The 18,844-nt window shown below is 37.8% G+C and overlaps 1 protein-coding gene across 1 annotated transcript in view; it reads left to right on the top strand.

Moving 5' to 3' along the window:
• Window positions 1-409: 409 nt before the first annotated feature.
• Window positions 410-18,844, top strand: part of LOC109404813 (troponin C) — a 69,980-nt gene continuing 51,545 nt past the window's right edge. The window contains exon 1 of the mRNA XM_019677766.3: window positions 410-675. Coding sequence (XP_019533311.1) covers window positions 670-675 — 6 coding nt within the window. The 5' untranslated portion in view covers window positions 410-669. The remainder of the gene's footprint in view (window positions 676-18,844) is intronic.

Here is an 18,844-nt window from a genome sequence, read left to right as displayed (position 1 = left end):
TATTCTACCACCCCCATGCCCGTTGTGACGGCATCATTTCGGAACATAACCGACAAACTCATCAGCCTCGCCGTGCCGCGCCGCCGTAACTGGCCTGGCAAAACATCCTCACAGAAAAAGATGAGACGAACGGAGACTCTCATTTTCCAAAGGCAAAATATACACGCTTTCTAGCGCTACTTATAGCGATTTGCTGAACAGCACACACCTCCCGCTATTTTGGAGGACGTCGATCGGGGCGGGGTGGGGCGAGGGTGGAAGTTGGTGCCCCGCTTTCGGTTTTCCAAATGCGGTTTTCGCAAGGAGCACGGCAGCTAGACCACCCACCGCTCGTCGTCGCCGGTTGCATCTTATCCATCTTCACATTGTGTGGAGGAGTTTTTAAATATAAATGATGTTGAATGATATTTTCGCTTTAGTTAGTTATTGAACGGCTCTCGGTTAATTAACTCATCACGTCCAACGGTGTGTCGTCGTCGGTTCGTCGCAGTACGCATAAGGCAAAGGCAGAGAAAGGCTCCTCCAGGAAAGCGCTGTCGTTAGCCGTTCAAAAAAGGATAAAAGTGAGGCGGAGGCGGAACAACTGAAGGCGCAAAAAAGTTCAGTGGCAGTGTAATTAAAGCGGTGTAATCCAGTTGCTCAGTTCCTCGTGCATCAAATCAGTTAAAAATGATGGTAATTTTTCTTTTCAAGCTCCAACCTTCTATGTTACTCACGTATATGAAGTTGTTTTGCTCGTTGGAAAGGAATTTTCCTTCTCGTTTGAAGGATTTGATAGTTTGAATAATGTGTATCGATTTTTCAAGTCTTTGAGTGAAACCGAATTCCAACGCCGCCGTACGTCTCAATTGAAACGAAACTGAATGGGAAATTGGCTGAAAAGTGAAGAAAACCTTCGAAAATGAATGGACTTTTCTCGACGAAATAAATAAAAACTACAGCCGGTTCCGAGTGCCAGAAGAAAGAGTTTGTTTTGAATAGTCGTTGCGGTTTCTTTTACTTTCGTAGAAGTTTATTTGCCCCCCTCCACGTGGCACTTGAAATAAGTTGCAATAAATAAAACCTTCCCAGCAGAGCACAGAAAAGGTGGAAATTTTTCCTATAGAAACCATCGTCGAATAGGTTGGAAAAGTGCAATCAATCATCTAGCCCACAACCTGTTCGGATTAATTATTCAATTCAGAGAGAATGCGCGCAGTCTGCATCGTCGTTGCAAGAAAACTCTGACAGTAGTGGACGGCCAAAGGAGGTGGAGTAATTGTAACTTGGCGTAACCGTAGATCCTAGTCCGAGCTTGGGTGGGATTGTGCGGAAAAATAAGAGTCATCCCGTGTCTCATAAATCTTCAATTAAGCTATTCATCTACCTTGGATGGGAAACTATATCCGACATTGGCTGTGCTTGGCAGGTGAAACTATTTATACGGTCGATTCACCTTTAGAGAATGCGTGATTTTTTTTTCGGATTGATATTCCGATTCAAAAGTGATTCGCCAATAAACACGTGATTTTATTTTCGAAAGCTGTCGGAGAGCCATCTCCGGGGACAAGCATTTTCACGATCACGGTCGATTTTGGGTATGCCAAAAGGAATGCGCATTTTCATAGATTTGGATGCCAATCGAATCATGGTGGGAAACATATTAGATAGAAAATGTGACAGTGAATTGATCGAACCGATTGTCCCCTATAAATGTTCGAATGTTTGACGGTTAAAACAATCATGTAATTGTTTTCATGACGCTTATGATCATTGACTAATTTATAATGAAGGAAATATGTTTGTGTAAGCTGGAAGACATTCATTATTTCAAAAGTTATTTATACGTATTCTTGGTTTAGAAAACTTTACTGTACTTCGGGGCTCGATTATTATGCGTGATTCAGTTATCCGACCTACTGATACCTGAACTGAGAGCTTCCTCTGCCAAAGATCCGGCATAAATATACCTACTCATGCCCAAGAAAGACAAGGGAATTTCCTTCACGAAATGTTCCTGGACCGACCAGGAATCAAACCCGTCACCCTCAGCATGGTCATTCTATACCCAGGCCTTTACAGTCTAGGGGCCCAATGAGTTACCCAAGCAACACACATGTTATATAAAAGTTGCGACAGCGCAAGTTTTGGTTGTATAGAAGTTTATTTTACGTTATTTCAACACAATGTCAGAATTACGTAAAATAAACTTTTATACAACCAAAATTTGCGCTGTCGTAACTTCATTATAACATGTGTGTTGCTTGGGTAAGGTACACTACGAAAAACCGATGAAAAAACGGGTACACAGGGCCAAATATTTGACAAGGAATGAACTAAAAATCATACATCTGTTTGATACTAGTGAAAATTCGATGAAGTCAAATAAGATGGTTGAGCATTGGTTTCCTTTTGGACAAATATTTGACCCAGTGATATTTATAAGTATCAAAATTCCTAATGAAATGTCAGATTGCTCTTTCAGGATTAGTTATACAGATCAAACGGCTTTCCATCTTTCTCAATTTCTTTCTTTGCATGAACTAGTACATTGTGTGGCACGCAAAATGCTACACAATGCTCAGCAAGCCCAAAAAATTTCCCCACAGGAACTGGAGTCTCCGTCTCTGGATTGGCGATCCAAAATCTCTCAGGATTCTCCAAGGAGTTCCCCAGGATTTCTTTCAGGAGTTACTTTGATTTGTGAGGATTCCTCAAGAAGTTTCTTATTGGAATTCTGTCTCATGGGATTCTTCTATCTCCAGTTATTCCTCCGGAAGTACATTTAGGGTTTCTCAGTGGGTGTGGGCACCTTCTGGAATTGCTTTAACAATATTTTTGGTATTTCTCTAAGTGGTCTTGAATGATTTGTCTTCGATATCCCTGTCTATACTTTGTAAAGCTTTAAGCCTCTACTTCCCATGGTTGCTCTAGAGCACCATCGATTTTCGACGAACTCGAGACAAACGGAATCATATGAATATGATGCAATAGTTTTTAGAATATGATTATAATCCCATTAATTAAACCCAACTCCCAACTACTAGTTTCAATAGTGGAACTATTGATAAACAATCAAAATACTATTGATTAACAACTAAAATTTTGTTCGCTGATTTCGAAAAATTTGACCAATTTGCAATAACTTTTGTTCAAGCACTTTTTCGGAAACGCTTTCTTGGCATAGAAATAGTCGTTCAAAGTCGTGGGAAGGAAAGGGTTAATGGGATTACTCATGGATTCTCTTCTGACATTCTTTTAACGAAATATCCTATTTAGAATTCTTCAGTAATTTCCTTAGTTAGGAACCTCAGGAGTTCTACCGAGGATTTCTTTTTTTTTTGCTGAGATTGCTCCAAGAATTCCTCTTTTGATTTGTAAGAGTTTCTTCTATGGTTCCGTTACGTAATCCTATAGCGATCTTCCATGTAATCTCTAATAGTTGCTCCAGAAGTGCTTTTTGGATTTCTCGAGGGGATCTGTCTGAGATTGCTCCAAGCATGTTCCTACGAAATCTCTATATAATTTCCACTTTCCGAGTATGTTTCGCTATCTCTTGGAGTTCGATGAGAAGTTCTTGTTTGGACACTTAAAAGAGTTTCTGACCGCTGATTTTTTTTTCCCAGCATTTTCTTCAAAAATTTTTTTTCCCAGCTGTTCCTTTTCAAAATTCTCCTGGATATTCTTCAGAGATTCCTTCAAGAGTTCCTAGAATTTTTGGAGGAATCCCTGAAGGCATTCCAAGAGTAATCCACTTACACTGTTGCTTTTGAGACCCCAAGTCCCTCCTTGAAAATTCCCAGCCTGAAAGTCCTTGAAGCCCCATAAAAAAATCCCAGGAAGTCCCCGAAACCATCTGAATCCCCCTTGAAGCTCTCCGATACCCCCAGGAACCACTCCAAACCCCATATGAAATGATTGAAAGATTGATGTTTATCGCTTGATGGTTTATTGAAGAATGACTTAAGGGGCTATTAGACTGTTTGTCATAATGACAAATATTTGCCATGGTAGTCCGACATTCATCCGAGGTTGCCATGATTTACATTGTGTTGGTCATTTGTCGAGCTTGTTTGGCCAAATATTTGTCGTGTCTAATGGGACCTTTACTGGCTAACGACTACAGCTATTTATATTGTCAAACTGAAGACTTCAGGTGTTACTTTGATTAGCTACTGCTTCTTCGATTACACTAGTTTACAGCATTTTTGAACTCGGTAAGCTGATGATCATTTTTGGTGTAGAATCATGCCCTGAGTTCGAAAACGTGAAAGAAAAAAATTACAGTAGAGCGGAATTTTTTTCGACTTTCCATACAAGGTTGATGATTTGAAATCGATTTTTGTTCTATTTTTAAGCAAAGTTGCTCACTTCAAACATCTCATTCTCCGTAATCAATGATCCGATTGAGCTGAAATTTTTACTGTAACTCGCCTACATATGATATGTCAAATAAACGTCTAGAAATAGTTGTTTTTTTCTTATTGATAAAAATACATTTCTTCAAAAAATTTTGGGAATTTTGCTAAATTTTAAGAAGATCGTTCCTAAAACTAGCCAATATCTTGAATTTTCATCAATCTGACGTAAAACCTGCATTCAGATGATCGAATGGTATTGTATTCAGCTTTTAATTTATGGAAAAAGATTTGAAATTGGTTGAACAAAACGCAATATATTTGAATTTTAGTGAATTACATATTTTGAAAAGTTGCAAAACTCGATATTGAGCTAAAACTCAAAAACTGTTCTACTTAAAATTTTTTGAAGGTCGGTTTCGAAATCAGCACTAAATTGTGCTTCAAAAATTTTGGTCGTTGACAGAAGTTCATGACTTTCGTTTTATTTTGTAAACTTGTGTTAGCAATCTTTGCTACTTCAACAGAAATCCACTAACACTCTCTGGAATGCCTTGAAATCCTTCTTTAGCTCTGCTGAAACCCATAGAACCCTGCTTACCTGAAATGCCTTAGCATGGATTTAAGCGTCTTAAAACCCATTTGAACGAATCAATTACTGTTTAAAGACATCCTTACTAGAAAATTGTAACAAAAATATAACGAACCATGATATTTATGACTCATTGTAATAGAATTTAGTTTTGATTTTTCGGCTTTTGGACAATTATAATTATAATTATCCAGTCTAGTCTAGTCTAGTCTAGTACACAAATTCTTCGGATCTTGGACAATTATGTAACAAAATTGTATCAAACTTTGATAAAAAATAGTAATGCGGAATCTAACATTCATATCACATTTTGTTATCATTTTGATCTAACTATAACAAAACAAGTTATTACTTTGATTAGACCAGTGTATTTTTTGTTACAATTCTAGTTATTTTCACATCATCATACATCTAGTTTACAACATAATAAGTTTTAGCAAAAATTATAATTTCATATGAAAATTATAACCTCAATATGATTCAAACTTGATATAACTTTCTAGCCGGAATCTGGTATACAAAAACTTAAAAAAGTTAGGAATGTTTTTTTTCTTCAATTAAAAGTTATCTGCAGTTTTGTAAATTACACAGCACAACACTTTTTTGTCTAAAGAGCAAACAATTTTGAGCTACACCTCAATTTATAGGGCAAAATATGCCATTTTGGGCTTTTTTGATTGCTAAACATTAAGCTAGGAAATATTTTTTTTAAGCAATCAAAGGGTAAATTGATCAATTAACATCTAAATTAAATAATAAGTTTGTGATTTCGTCACTAGGTGGCGTTAGTCGTCAAGTAAAGTTTCAAACTTCTCTACCTCGAGATCCAGAACAGATAGAAAAGTGTCGTCTTCGGAAAAGTTCTTCAGGAAGTCAAAAACTATCTGATGATTCAACAACTAGTGTGTGATTTCGCCGCTAGGTGGTGCTAGTTGTCAAGTCAAATTTTAAACTCTTCTATCTCGCGATTCAGAGCAGATAGAAAAGTGTAGTTTGCAGCTGCATGCATACACAAAGACACCTGCTACTATGTATCTCTCAATGATGCGAGCACATAGGCGCCAACTTAGGGGGGGCAAGCATGGTTTTGCCCCCCCCCCCCCCCAATAATTGACGATTTTTCGATTTTCCCATACAAAAAATCAGAAAAATCAGGCTTGCATCATTGCAAAGCTAAAACTTTCAACTTTTAATTAGTGGGTTCAGACTTGAAATTAGTATTTGTAAACATTATGAAATAACGCTGTATTTGTTTAATCAACTGGCGCTTGACCCAGTGCGCAAAAGTTACATTATTTATAAAATTGCAGATAACTTTTGATAGCAGAAACGGACACCTCTATTTTTGGATATGATTCAATTGTTTGAAAATTTATTCCCTCAAAAACATCTCCGGAAATACTTTTTAATACATTTTTGTTGCAGAATTGATGCATTCAAGACTAAAATAATTAAATAATGCTCGATTTGTTTTTCAGAATTCATGCGTTATATGTGTATAACAATACGATTTAAGAATTTAAAACATACCTTATATCAAGAAAAAAGTATTAATAATAACGATTTTTTTCTGTAGAGCGGATCTGGTGTGATGGTTAAAACACTTGACTATCACGCCGAGGACCTGGGATCGAATCCCACTCCCGACAAACTCGCAAAATGTGAGTTCTTCCTTCGGAAGGGAAGTAAAGCGTGGGTCCCGAGATGAACTATCCGAGGGTTAAAAATCTCGTTAATACAGATAAAAAAAAAAAAAATCATACTTTTGACTTATTTGCTAGGTTAGTTTTGGAGAACCGTAAAACTCGCGGTTTGGTCGAGGTTAGGGAGTACAATAATGTTTTAGGAAGGGATAGGATGATGGGTAAGGTGGCCCACACTTATATGAAAAACAAAAATTTCGAAAAATGCCAATTCTTACCTCCTCAATCAGTTGTTTTGGACTCCCAGAAGCTACGTTCAAAATTTGAGCAAAATCGGTTGAGCCTAAGGGGGCGCTCAAAACGCTTGAAGATTGTATGGGAAAACTTGGTCAAATGTATGCAGAAATTTTAAGTTTTCTGGCATATAGTCACCTACAATAATACCAAAGGGTTTGATTATTGAACGCTTACAGCGCCACCTAGCGGCAAAATTCGAAAACTTAAAATTTCTGCATACATTTGGCCAAGTTTTCCCATACAAACTTCAAGCGTTTTGAGCGCCCCCTTAGGCTCATCCGATTTTGCTCAAATTTTGAACGTAGCTTCTGGGAGTCCAAAACAACTGATTTAGGAGGTAAGACTTGGTATTTTTCGAAATTTTCGTATTTCATATAAGTGTGGGCCACCCTAAGATGGGGCTTATCGTTGACTCTCAGCAGCATGGGGTGGCGTAGTTGCTGCTAGTCAAACGTAGAGTGGACAAACAACCTGTAACGATACAAACAAACGGTTTTCGAAGGGACACGAAGTAGACAACAAGACGGGGGTATCAAACGAAGACTTCAGCTTGTTTCAAAAAGTCGTACACAAGCTTCATGTACTCAAGATCAAGTTTTCCCAACACATCTCTAATGTCTTCCTTTTCTGGTTTCCCTCGGGCCCTGAGGGATGCACATAAATCGGATCTGGCAATACCGTATTCGGGACATTCCCACACGACATAATTGATGTCTTGTTAGCCTGCACCACAGCTACAGCGATTGTTATCAGTGAGCCCTATTCGATAGAAATGCGAGCCCAGAGAGTAGTGATTGGACATAAGTCGACACATTATCTTGATAAAATCTCGACCCATGTCCAACCCCTTGAACCACGCCGTCTTCGATACCTGTGGGAGAATTGAATGTAGCCACCTGCCCAATTCCCCTGCATTCCATTTTTGTTGCCAACTGACCAAGGCATGCTGACGAGCAATCGAAAAAAAATCATTAAAGGCGATATGACGGTCATAAAAATCGCCTTCCATAGCGCCCACCTTAGCGAGCGAGTCCGCTTTCTCATTACCCGGGATCGAGCAATGCGAAGGGACCCAAACCAAGGTGATTCGATAAAGCACTCAAAATTGATCGTATTTCGCTTAGGATATACGGGGAGTGCTGCACCGGCCTCATTGAACAAAATAGCCTCAATTGAACTGAGGCTATCCGTGAAAATGAAATATTGATCAGAGGGAAGAGAGGCGATTCGCTCTAATGCATAGTGTATAGCCACCAATTCTGCGACATATACTGAGCAAGGACTTCGAAGTTTATGGGTGACGCTATGAATCTCATTAAATACACCAAATCCAGTGGAATCATTTGTTTTAGACCCGTCTGTGAAAAACTTTCTGTCGCAACTAACATGGCCAAACTAGCTTGCAAAAATTCTTGGAATGTGCTCCGATCGGAGCTGATCTGGGATTCCACGGATTTCTTGCTTCATGGTCAGATCAAAAACTATAGTGGAATCGGAGAAGTCTGGGAAGCAATCACGGTTTTTTTTTTTTTACTTAATCATTTATTTGAGGCTCATGCGCCAACAGGCATAACGGAGCCGAATCCATTTTTTTTTATTTCATACAATGTTATGTGTTTGACTAAAACTATGTTAGTTTTGGGGAACCGTAAAACTCGCGGTTTAGTCGAGGTTAGGGGTAACAATAATATTTGAGGAAAGGATAGGGTGATGAGGGCTTTTCGTTGACACTTAACAGCATGATGTGGCGTATTGCTGCTGGACAAACGTAGAGTGGACTAACAACCTGTAACGATACAAACAGACGATTTTCGAAGGGGCACGAGGTGGACAAGTGGAGCAACAAGACTGAGATATCAAACAAAGACACGAGGTGGACAAGTGGAACAACTAGACGAAATTATCAAACGAAGACTTCAGCTTGCTTCAAGAAGTCGTACACAAGCTTCATGTACTCAAGATCAAGTTTACCCAACACATCTCTAATGTCTTCCTTTTCTGGTTTCCCTTGGGCCCTGAGGGAAGCACATAAATCGGATCTGGCAATACCGTATTCGGGGCATTCCCACACAACATGGTTGATATCTTGATAGCCTGCACCACAGCTACAACGATTGCTATCTGTGAGCCCTATTCGATAGAAATGCGAGCCCAGAGAGTAGTGATTGGACATAAGTCGACACATTATCTTGATAAAATCTCGACCCATGTCCAACCCCTTGAACCACGCCGTCTTCGATACCTGTGGGAGAATTGAATGTAACCACCTGCCCAATTCCCCTGCATCCCATTTTTGTTGCCAACTGACCAAGGCATGCTGACGAGCAATCGAAAAAAAATCATTGAAGGCGATATGACGGTCATAAATATCGCCTTCCATAGCGCCCACCTTGGCGAGTGAGTCCGCTTTCTCATTGCCCGGGATCGAGCAATGTGAAGGGACCCAAACCAAAGTGATGTTATATGCTTGATGCGATAAAGCACTCAGAATTGATCGAATTTCGCTCAGGAAATACGGGGAGTGCTTCACCGGCCTCATTGAGCGAATAGCCTCAATTGAGCTGAGACTATCCGTGAAAATGAAATATTGATCAGAGGGAAGAGAGGCAATTCGCTCTAATGCGTAGTGTATAGCTGCCAATTCTGCGACATATACTGAGCAAGGACTATGTAGTTTATGGGCGGCGCTATGAATCTCATTAAATACACCAAATCCAGTGGAATCATTTGTTTTAGACCCGTCTGTGTAAAACTTTCTGTCGCAACTAACATGACCAAACTAGCTTGCAAAAATTCTTGGAATGTGCTCCGATCGGAGCTGATCTGGGATTCCACGGATTTCTTGCTTCATGGTCAGATCAAAAACTATAGTGGAATCGGAGAAGTCTGGGAAGCAATCACGGTTGGGAACATTCAAAGAAGGGTTAACCTCCAGAATCATGTACGAGTAGTACAATGTCATAAATTTTGTTTGATGAATTCGTTCGATTAGCTTTTCAAAATTTTCAATTACCAATGGATTTTGCACCTCACAGCGGATGAGGAACCTTAACGACAATTCCATGAAACGATCTGATAAAGGGAGCACTGCTGCTAGTACCTCCAAACTCATTGTGTGCGTCGAGTTCATGCAGCCTAACGATACTGGATACGCTCTAGCTTCAAGATGTGTGTTTTCGCGGCGGACTGGAAGCAAAAGCTACCGTATTCGGGAACCGACAGTATCGTTGTTAAAAATCTCGTTGATATAGATAAAAAAAGAAATTGCCTTCGTCTAAAATTGATATAGAAATTCGTACAAACGTTGATACGGAATTTTATTCAGCGATTTCACCTGATTTCCCATGCAAAAATTCTAAGAAATGTAATCAATTTTTGAGACGATTGATTTCTATTCGTCATTTCCAACCATTATTGCCATACAACTATACTGAACGTTGAAAAATATTTGATCTTACGGTTCAAGTAAGTACCAGGGACCGGTCCTTTCCGAGTATTGCTCCGAAATTGTCAGCTTGGCAATGGGGCATGCCCGACCGTCAGTCCCTTTGCGCAAGTCGGAACGACCGCCACTAAGTACGCAATTAACGAACGATAAACAAATTTTCGATTTATGAACTTCTCAATTATTCCCTAGCACCCGATTGCCAAATGGGAATCTATTTCCGAGTTGCATGAAAATAAATATTTATTTATACATCCAGACAGCCGAAGCCGCGATCGGGCCGGGGATGACCGACAGTAGCGGGTAATTAAGATTTAAAATTATTCGTTTTTATAATTCATTATAAACATTGCTACTAAAACCACCGCCGCCGTTCGCTCACTCAATCCCCCGGTCAACCCACACACCGGGAAGAGTAATCGAAGACATTAATCTTGGAGATGGTGGGTACCTTCGTCTCCCCACCACCACCGTTCAACGGAATTATCGACATCGCATGGACGGACACTTCTTGCAAGTTGCAACCACCGCCTGTCAGTCAGGAGGGCGGCATTTTCAGCATTTCGGTAATAAAGTATTGCGCCAACGACATCCCATGCACGAGTAAGTCGATCGGGAAATTTACTGCTCTCACGGTTGAACTCTTCCTTACAATTAGCAACGATTGGCTCTACACTGTGCGCTGGCTGTCTCGATTTCCATTGGAGATATAGATTTTTCGGCCACGGTAGCGCATCTGTCATTCGGTAAATAATTTCTCGATTCTCAATTTCACACTCGGATGACCGCAAGTTCTCCCGGTCGTCGTTCCGCCACCAAGCATCTTTCGGTGGTCAATAAATAAATATCCATCAGTTGACGGAACAGTGCCGTGTCTATGGGATTTGGACAAAGATTTGAAACCAGTGTAGGCGTTCTGAAAACTTTTCAAAAATGTTATAAGTTTTCCCTAGTTTCACATAGAAACTTTTATGAATGGCAGAACCATTGGATGAATTTTTATTAGACTTTTGAGAAAAGTTTTGGCTCACTGAAGTGTATTGACAACTTTTTAGAAGGACTCTGATCTAATGAAGAGAAAGTTATCTGGAGAAATGGCATGACTAAACCACTTCTCTTGTTAGCCTCTTAAGCAGCTCGGAAGCTGATTAAGATACTACTCGGAACTATGTCGGAACTTTCAAGTTCCTAAACATTCATCCCATAGGCGCCAACTTAGGGGGAGTAAGCATGGTTTGCCCCCCCCCCCCCCCCCAATATTTGATGTGATGATTTTACGATTTTCCTATACAAAAAATCAGAAAAACCAGTCTTTGCACACCAATTTTGTATAAATAACACCTAGAAAATAACAAGTCTTGTAATTTCAATAATAAATACCTTAAATTTCAATTGCTGTATTTGTTATTCTAAAGTTATTGAATAACAAACTCATAACATTTCTTGTTATTAAATGTTTCATATGTTCGATGACTTCATGATGTAATAGCTAAACTAGCAAATACTACATCAATACCAAATTCTGCTCAAATACCTCCAACTGTTATTGTGATGTTCTCATAACATTCCGTACAATAACGCTACAATAACAATTTTAGGTATTAGAGCACATATTGCTCTTCGCATGGTATTTGTATGGTATGCCCTTCTGCTCGGGTTGTTGGAATTTCACTGACATGGTACTGTCGGTTTCTCTAAGAAGTTCCACTATTTAGTGAACTTATGTATTTCTTTAGTAATTTTGGGACAGGTTTTGGACAAACAGCTTGGGACGTCTTTTGACGATAGATTGGATGCTGAGATTAGAAATTTTCACCATAAAATTAGATCGCAAGAATAAAAAAAAAGTTATAAGGCCTGTACTCGAAAAAAATGAACCACAGAAAATAGTGTATAACTTTTGATTAAATGCATCCAAACAACTGATTTACTGTATAGTATGTGTAGTTGATGCCATGAATTTCAGAAAAATCGTCTAAGTATTGGCGAAAATATCTCAGAAGCAAAACATAAGATTTTTTTAATTTTGTGCGAACGAAGATTTCCTTTTTGCTCTTTTAGCTCAAGAGTCGGAAATACTCAACTGTTTTCGATAAAATTCTGTAGGTAAAGTATGACAGTATGCACATGGAAACATTTTGAGGTCATTTCATTCAATTTGATCTGACCTATAAAAAGTTGTGGTTGTATATGTGGCCAAATGTCGCAATAATCAAACATATTTTTTTTTGCCTTTCTCGTACACCAAGGTGTACCGAAAGGCTATATGTTCACTCCAAAAACGAAAATTTGATAGAGCCTCCGGAGGGGTCAAGTGTTATATACCAATCGACTCAGCTCGACGAGTTGAGATGATGTCTGTGTGTATGTATGTGTGTGTGTGTGTGTATGTATGTATGTGTGTGTGTATGTGTACAAAAAGGTCACCTCATTTTTAGATAGTAAATATCAACCGATTTGAACGACCGACGGTTCATTCGACGGGGTACATTGTCCCATTGTTTCCTATTGAAAATGGTTCGGATCGGTCCAGCCGTTCCGGAGTTATGGCCATTTAGATGTTCCGGATCGGTACCCCAGGAAGGGGCCCGATATGAAAATGCAACAAACCCATGCATGCGACCCATCAAACCACGGCATTTTTGATTATCTGATGAACGGGAAGTAGGAAAATAGTCTCAGACTATATCTGAACCGGTAGTGTTCCGGAACCGGTTCCGAGTGTCCTGCCGGAAGTGGCCAAATGTAAAAGTGAACATAACCCATGCATGCGACACATCAAAGAGCGGCTTTTTCAATAACCAGTTGAATGGTAAGCAGGAAAGTAGTTTTAGACCATATTTGAACCGGTAGTGTTCCGGAAAATAGTTTCATACCGTATCTGAACCGGTTGTGTTCCGAAACCGGTTCCAGGTGCCCCGCCGGAAGTGGCCAATTAAAAAAGTGAACCATGTATGCGACACATCAAAGAGCGGCTTTTTCTATAACCAGATGAACGGTAAGCAGGAAAATAGTTTCATACCTTGTCTGAACCGGTTGTGTTCCGAAACCGGTTCCAGGTGTCCCGCCGGAAGTGGCCAATTAAGTAGTAAACCAAAACTATGCATGCGACACATCAAAGAGCGGCTTTTTCGATAACCAGATGAATGGTTAGCAGGAAAATAGTTTCATACCGTATTTGAACCGGTTGTGTTCCGGAACCGGTTCCAGGTATCCCATCGGAAGTGATCAATTAAAAACTGAACCAAACCTATGCACGTGACACACCAAATAGTGGCTTTATCGATAACCAGATGAACGGTTAGCAGGAACATAGTTTCAGATCATATCTGAACCGCTTATATGTATATTAAACTGACAAAGTTGAAGAGATGAATCCAACTGAATGCGTCTGATGATGACCAACGAATAGTAGGTCGAAACGCGTAACGCTTAACAAGCTGTTTCCTATATTTGTCACCAATAATTACCAATCAATCCACAACTAACATATCTGAACCGGTTGTGTTCCGGAATCGGTTCCAGGTGTCCCGCCGGAAGTGGCCAGTTAAAAAAGTGAACCAAACCCATGCATATGAAACATCAAATCATCAAAAATGTTGGATAACCAGATGACGGGCAGCAAGAAAATAGTCTCTGACCGCACCTAAGATTACCAGCAGTATTGCAGAATCAGGATTGGATGCATTGCTGAAATTACGAAGGTGAACAAAATCAATGCAAGCGATAAATATGCGTAAAAGAACAAAATCTTAATAAAAATTAAGCGATTTTTCAAATCACACCATCTTAGATTCCTGCCGAAATATCTTGATAATGATCGGCATCCAGTGCTAGTGAAGGTGGTCAAGCAGTCAACTGAGAGGTTTGATATATTTCAGCTCTGCTTATACGTTTAACATAATACATAACTTCGGAATATAAGCCATCAATAAGTTTCCAAATTCGATTATGGCTTTGATATACAGTATCGGACTATAAAAATGCACCAAAGCCGTTTTCCCATACAAACTAGTAAACTTTGAATTGTCATATCTCAGTTACGTCTCAACCGATTGTTTTCATTTTTCTGTGACGAACTACAAAACATGCCAATTATCAAAAACTATTGAAAAAGTTCAGTGATAACTATTGATACAAAAGTTACAAATAGGTTGAATTTTGACAATAAAAATGCACCAAAACAAAAAATCGTGTAGCCGAAAATGCTGAAGTCAAATCACTATGGTGTCTTCTGGAAATATGTGTTTTGTGTGACGACCAATACATTTGCTGAAGACACGATAGCTATCTGACTTCAGCATTTTAGGCTACACAATTTTTTTGTCTTGGTGCATTTTTATTGTCAAAATTCAACCTATCTGTAACTTTTGTATCAATAGTTATCACTGAACTTTTCCAATAGTTTTTGAAAATTGAAATGCCTAACGTACTCATTTGCTTAGGGTGTCCATTATGCCCCTAATCCCCCTTAACCAATAAATTTTTAAATTTTAAAGTGAAATTAGAGTCTACAAGAAAATTTATTACCAAATCCGATGAGTTAAGCGGATTTGCGCATTGTTTGGGTAATTTTTCATCTAATACATTAATTATTTATCAACTCCACTCCCCCATTGATAAGTCAACGAGCACTGTGACAACAGATGAAAATGAGATTTGTTCCGTTCTAGAGTATTCTCAGAATTCAGGAGTACATATTCGACGAGAAAGGCACTATCACCACTAGGTGGATTAATCGGGGTTTTTATTGTGACATTCAAAGTGTTCTAACTTTAAAAGTATTCATCCAAAATGGCTCAACAATTGACTGAGAAAAATTTAATATAGTAGTTTAAAGTTGTCAAATTTAGATATAAATCGGGGCAGTATGGACAGTTCTACAGTCCAAACAGTGCACACGGTGGCATTGTTAAAAAATGCCTAAATTTACTCTAACGCGGTATGAGTTTTGATTTCTAGAAAAAAAGTGTCGAATCGATTTTGATGAAATTTTTACCACTTAATATGTATTATAGGTTGGGAACCTACAGTCAAATTTTCAGACGTTTTTACAAACTAACAGTGAAATTATAGCTAAAACCATTTTTACAGTGTTGCATAAAATAAAAAAAATCATTTTCTTGCGTCCGAGATATCTTTGCCAATACTACACTTTTTTTTCTGTGGTGCATCTTTTTTTCTAGTACTTATGGCGAAACTGGAAGCATTTCCTCATTTTTTTGGTTTTTGATTTTTTATTAAATAACGAAGCAATATTTTTAAAATCGGTTTTCGTGCACATGTAGAGTATGGATCAGGGTATCTTCTGAATTTTTTACGTGGTAGAAAAAGTTTTCCGTTTTTGCAGAAACCATTTTTTAGTGGAATTTTGTTCAAAAATGGTTTCTGCAAAAACGAAAAACATTTTCTACCGCGTAAAAAATTCAGAAGATACCCTGATCCATACTCTACATGTGCACGAAAACCGATTTTGAAAATATTGCTTCGTTATTTAATTAAAAATCAAAAACTAAAATATGAGGAAATGCTTCCAGTTTCGCCTTAACAAGCGTATTCTATTATGTGGATTTTTTTTTTCTTATTACCGTTCGGGTTTGGGCCGAAGAGTCTCAGATTTTCATGAAACTTGTTCCACAGGCAGGGCTCATGGGTATGTGAATAAAACAAAATTAAAAAAGCAGGGCCGCCTTTTTTTTTTTTGAAAATTTTTCCGCGGGTTCGGGCACAGTTTCTTCGGTTCTTCTTTACGAATTTTCTCAACGGTAGAAAAATTTGTGGAAAACTTTTTCCAGTTCATATTTATTTTTTTTGGATTCCTGAAAAAACTTACTCTCATTTTCTTAAAAAAAACTTTGTTTCTACGGTGCTTCGTTCTGCGGACAACAACAAAATTCCGCCTGAATTAAAAAAAAAGTAAAAGGATTCCTGTATCGAATTTTTGAAATCTAGATATTTCGATGAACTTTTTTCCGGCATTTACTTCATGAATTCTACAACAGACAGTTCCCAAAAATTAACAAAAAAAAAGGCGTTTCCCTTGAATTGTTCATCAGCTAATCAGATAATCTTCATATTACTCATGTCTTCTTTGAAGAATATCTTGGATTTCATGTAATATTCCAAAGAGAATTTCTCGCATGGAACTTTCAAATGTACAATTTAATTATTTCTAAGAGATTTGTCTGAAATTTTTCAAGAATAAGTTATAAATTGACATTCACGCCATAATCACAATAAATCCTCTCTTTAAGACTTCATAATTTTCTAGTAAAATCAGCTCATCAGAATAGAGTTAGAGATGTTAGATTTAGTGATCAGATGTTTTTCATTAGGAGTTACCAAACCGTGGCATTTCAATAATTTCTTCCATAATTTCACTCTTTTTGAAAAAAAAATCACTCTTTTGACTTCTAAAAGTATTCGCAGGAATAGAAAAAGCACATATGGAGGTCAAAAGTATAATAATAATGTTTATTTAACTGAACAGATTCACTTCAAATTTTAACTGGACGCACTTGATAATTTGATAATTTGAACTTATCAAGAAATTAAACTATCCCACGCAAGGTTTTGAAAATTATAGGAAACTTCTCATTTTCTCAAAAGCGCAGAATTTTGATTTCGTAAAAATTTTGAAACTTTTACAATTACCAAGGCAAAGTTGATCAGATATACAAAAACCATAAATTTTGCAAACATGTTTGTTTACAAAGTATTTATAAAATGGAATTTTTTTTACTATCGTACAAATTGGTACGAAGGTTCTCAGAGTTCAATGCCATTTTTTTCATAGGCAGGGTTCAAATATATATGAACAAAAACTAATTGAAAAAAAATCAGGGTCGCCTAATTTTCCGGAAAACTCCAGTGAAAAACCAAAATTTTCCACAGACACCACCTACTTTGAAAAACCATAACTGAAGAACAAATCATCTGACACATTTTTTTTGTGAAATCATAAGCAAATTTTCTTAGCAATCCAAAAAAAAATACAAAATGAAAATGGTTTTCCACAAAATTTTCCACTGATGAGGAAAATCGTTTGGAAAAGTCGGAAAAACTATTTTCAAAGTCCGGAAAAAATCCCAAAAATGAATTTATGAATGAAAATTTTACAAGCTATAGGGTATCGCGCCACTTGGGCGGTGGCTTCTATATTCGTCTGTTTTCCTCTATAACTCAGTCAATTTTGAACCAATTGACTTGAAATGTTGTACACTGGTAGATACTATACCTATCTTACCACATTCCAAAAGTTGTGTCAATTGGTTCAAATTTGACTGAGTTATAGTGGAAAACAGACGAATATAGAAGCCACCGCCCAAGTGGCGCGATTCCCTACTCTGTAAAATTCTCACGATGTGGTTTTGTTCCGTTCCTGAGTTATCACCATAGCTTGTAAAATTTCCATTCATAAATTCTTTTTTGGGAATTTTTCCGGACTTCGAAAATAGTTTTTCAGACTTTTCCAACCGACCGAGAAATCCGGAACTTGGTACGAGCAAACATCGATTTTTCTCTTCAGAATTGTGATGTTGGCACCAAATTTGGATTTCCATTGGATTGATAGTATGGCTGGTGAATGGAATGCTGTATAAAGCTGAAATTTTGGCTTACATAAAACCAGCATTGTAGAAATCAGTCAAAATTTCAGCTTCGTACATTCCGGATAATCAAGTCCGGTTTGTACGTAAAATAAAAGAAATTTGTGTTGGAAAACATTCTTTCGGTTATTCCTCAGGGAATATTTCTTGCAATTTAATTGGTAATTGTTTTACAATTTATTTCATCTTTTAGCTCTCAGTAATTCTTTTGGATTTGGCAAAGTTCTTCGGAAATATTTTTGGATCCCCTTCGGCAGTTTTTTTTTTAAGAATTTATTTGGTAATATGTTTGGAATTTGATACAAAACACCTTTCACGCATCCTTTGGAAATATATTCGGCAATTCCCTTAGGAGTTTATTTGGCTGTTTTATTTTATTGGAAAAACATTTGAATTTTTTTGTCGGGGGTTCCTTCGCCAATTTTTAGTAGTCTTTCAAGCATTGTTTCGTTAATGTCAGCAATTCTATTACTATTTGCCTTTATTTAAATTCTCCTTTGGGAGATCTTTTAGTGAAGCCTTTAGTAATTCATTCGACAGTTACTCTGGGAACTTCCTCGCAATTTGTTTTTGGAAATGTCTTCGGCAAGCCATTTTGCTTTTTTTATCGGAATTTTTATCGTTTTTTTTTACTTTCATTATCTATGCTATTCTGTATTCCTTCGCCAAATCCTTCGAAAACTCCTTCGGAAATTCTTTTATGCATCGCTTCTATAATTTTATTGAAAATTCTTTAGACAATTGTTTCAGTAATTATGTAAGGAATTCCAGCAGCAGATAGTTTCTTGAAGAATTCCTCTGGTAATTATTACATGAAATGTTTTGGCAACTACAGGGGATAGACAAAATGATCGGGACAGGCAAAATTTTCACTTTCCAAAAAATGTTCAACTAGCTGTAACTTTTCGAAAAGTGCATCAAAT

Source organism: Aedes albopictus, chromosome 2 (genome assembly GCF_035046485.1).
Source record: "Aedes albopictus strain Foshan chromosome 2, AalbF5, whole genome shotgun sequence".
Taxonomy (NCBI): Eukaryota; Metazoa; Arthropoda; class Insecta; order Diptera; family Culicidae; genus Aedes; species Aedes albopictus.
This window is presented reverse-complemented; position numbering and strand designations above follow the sequence as displayed.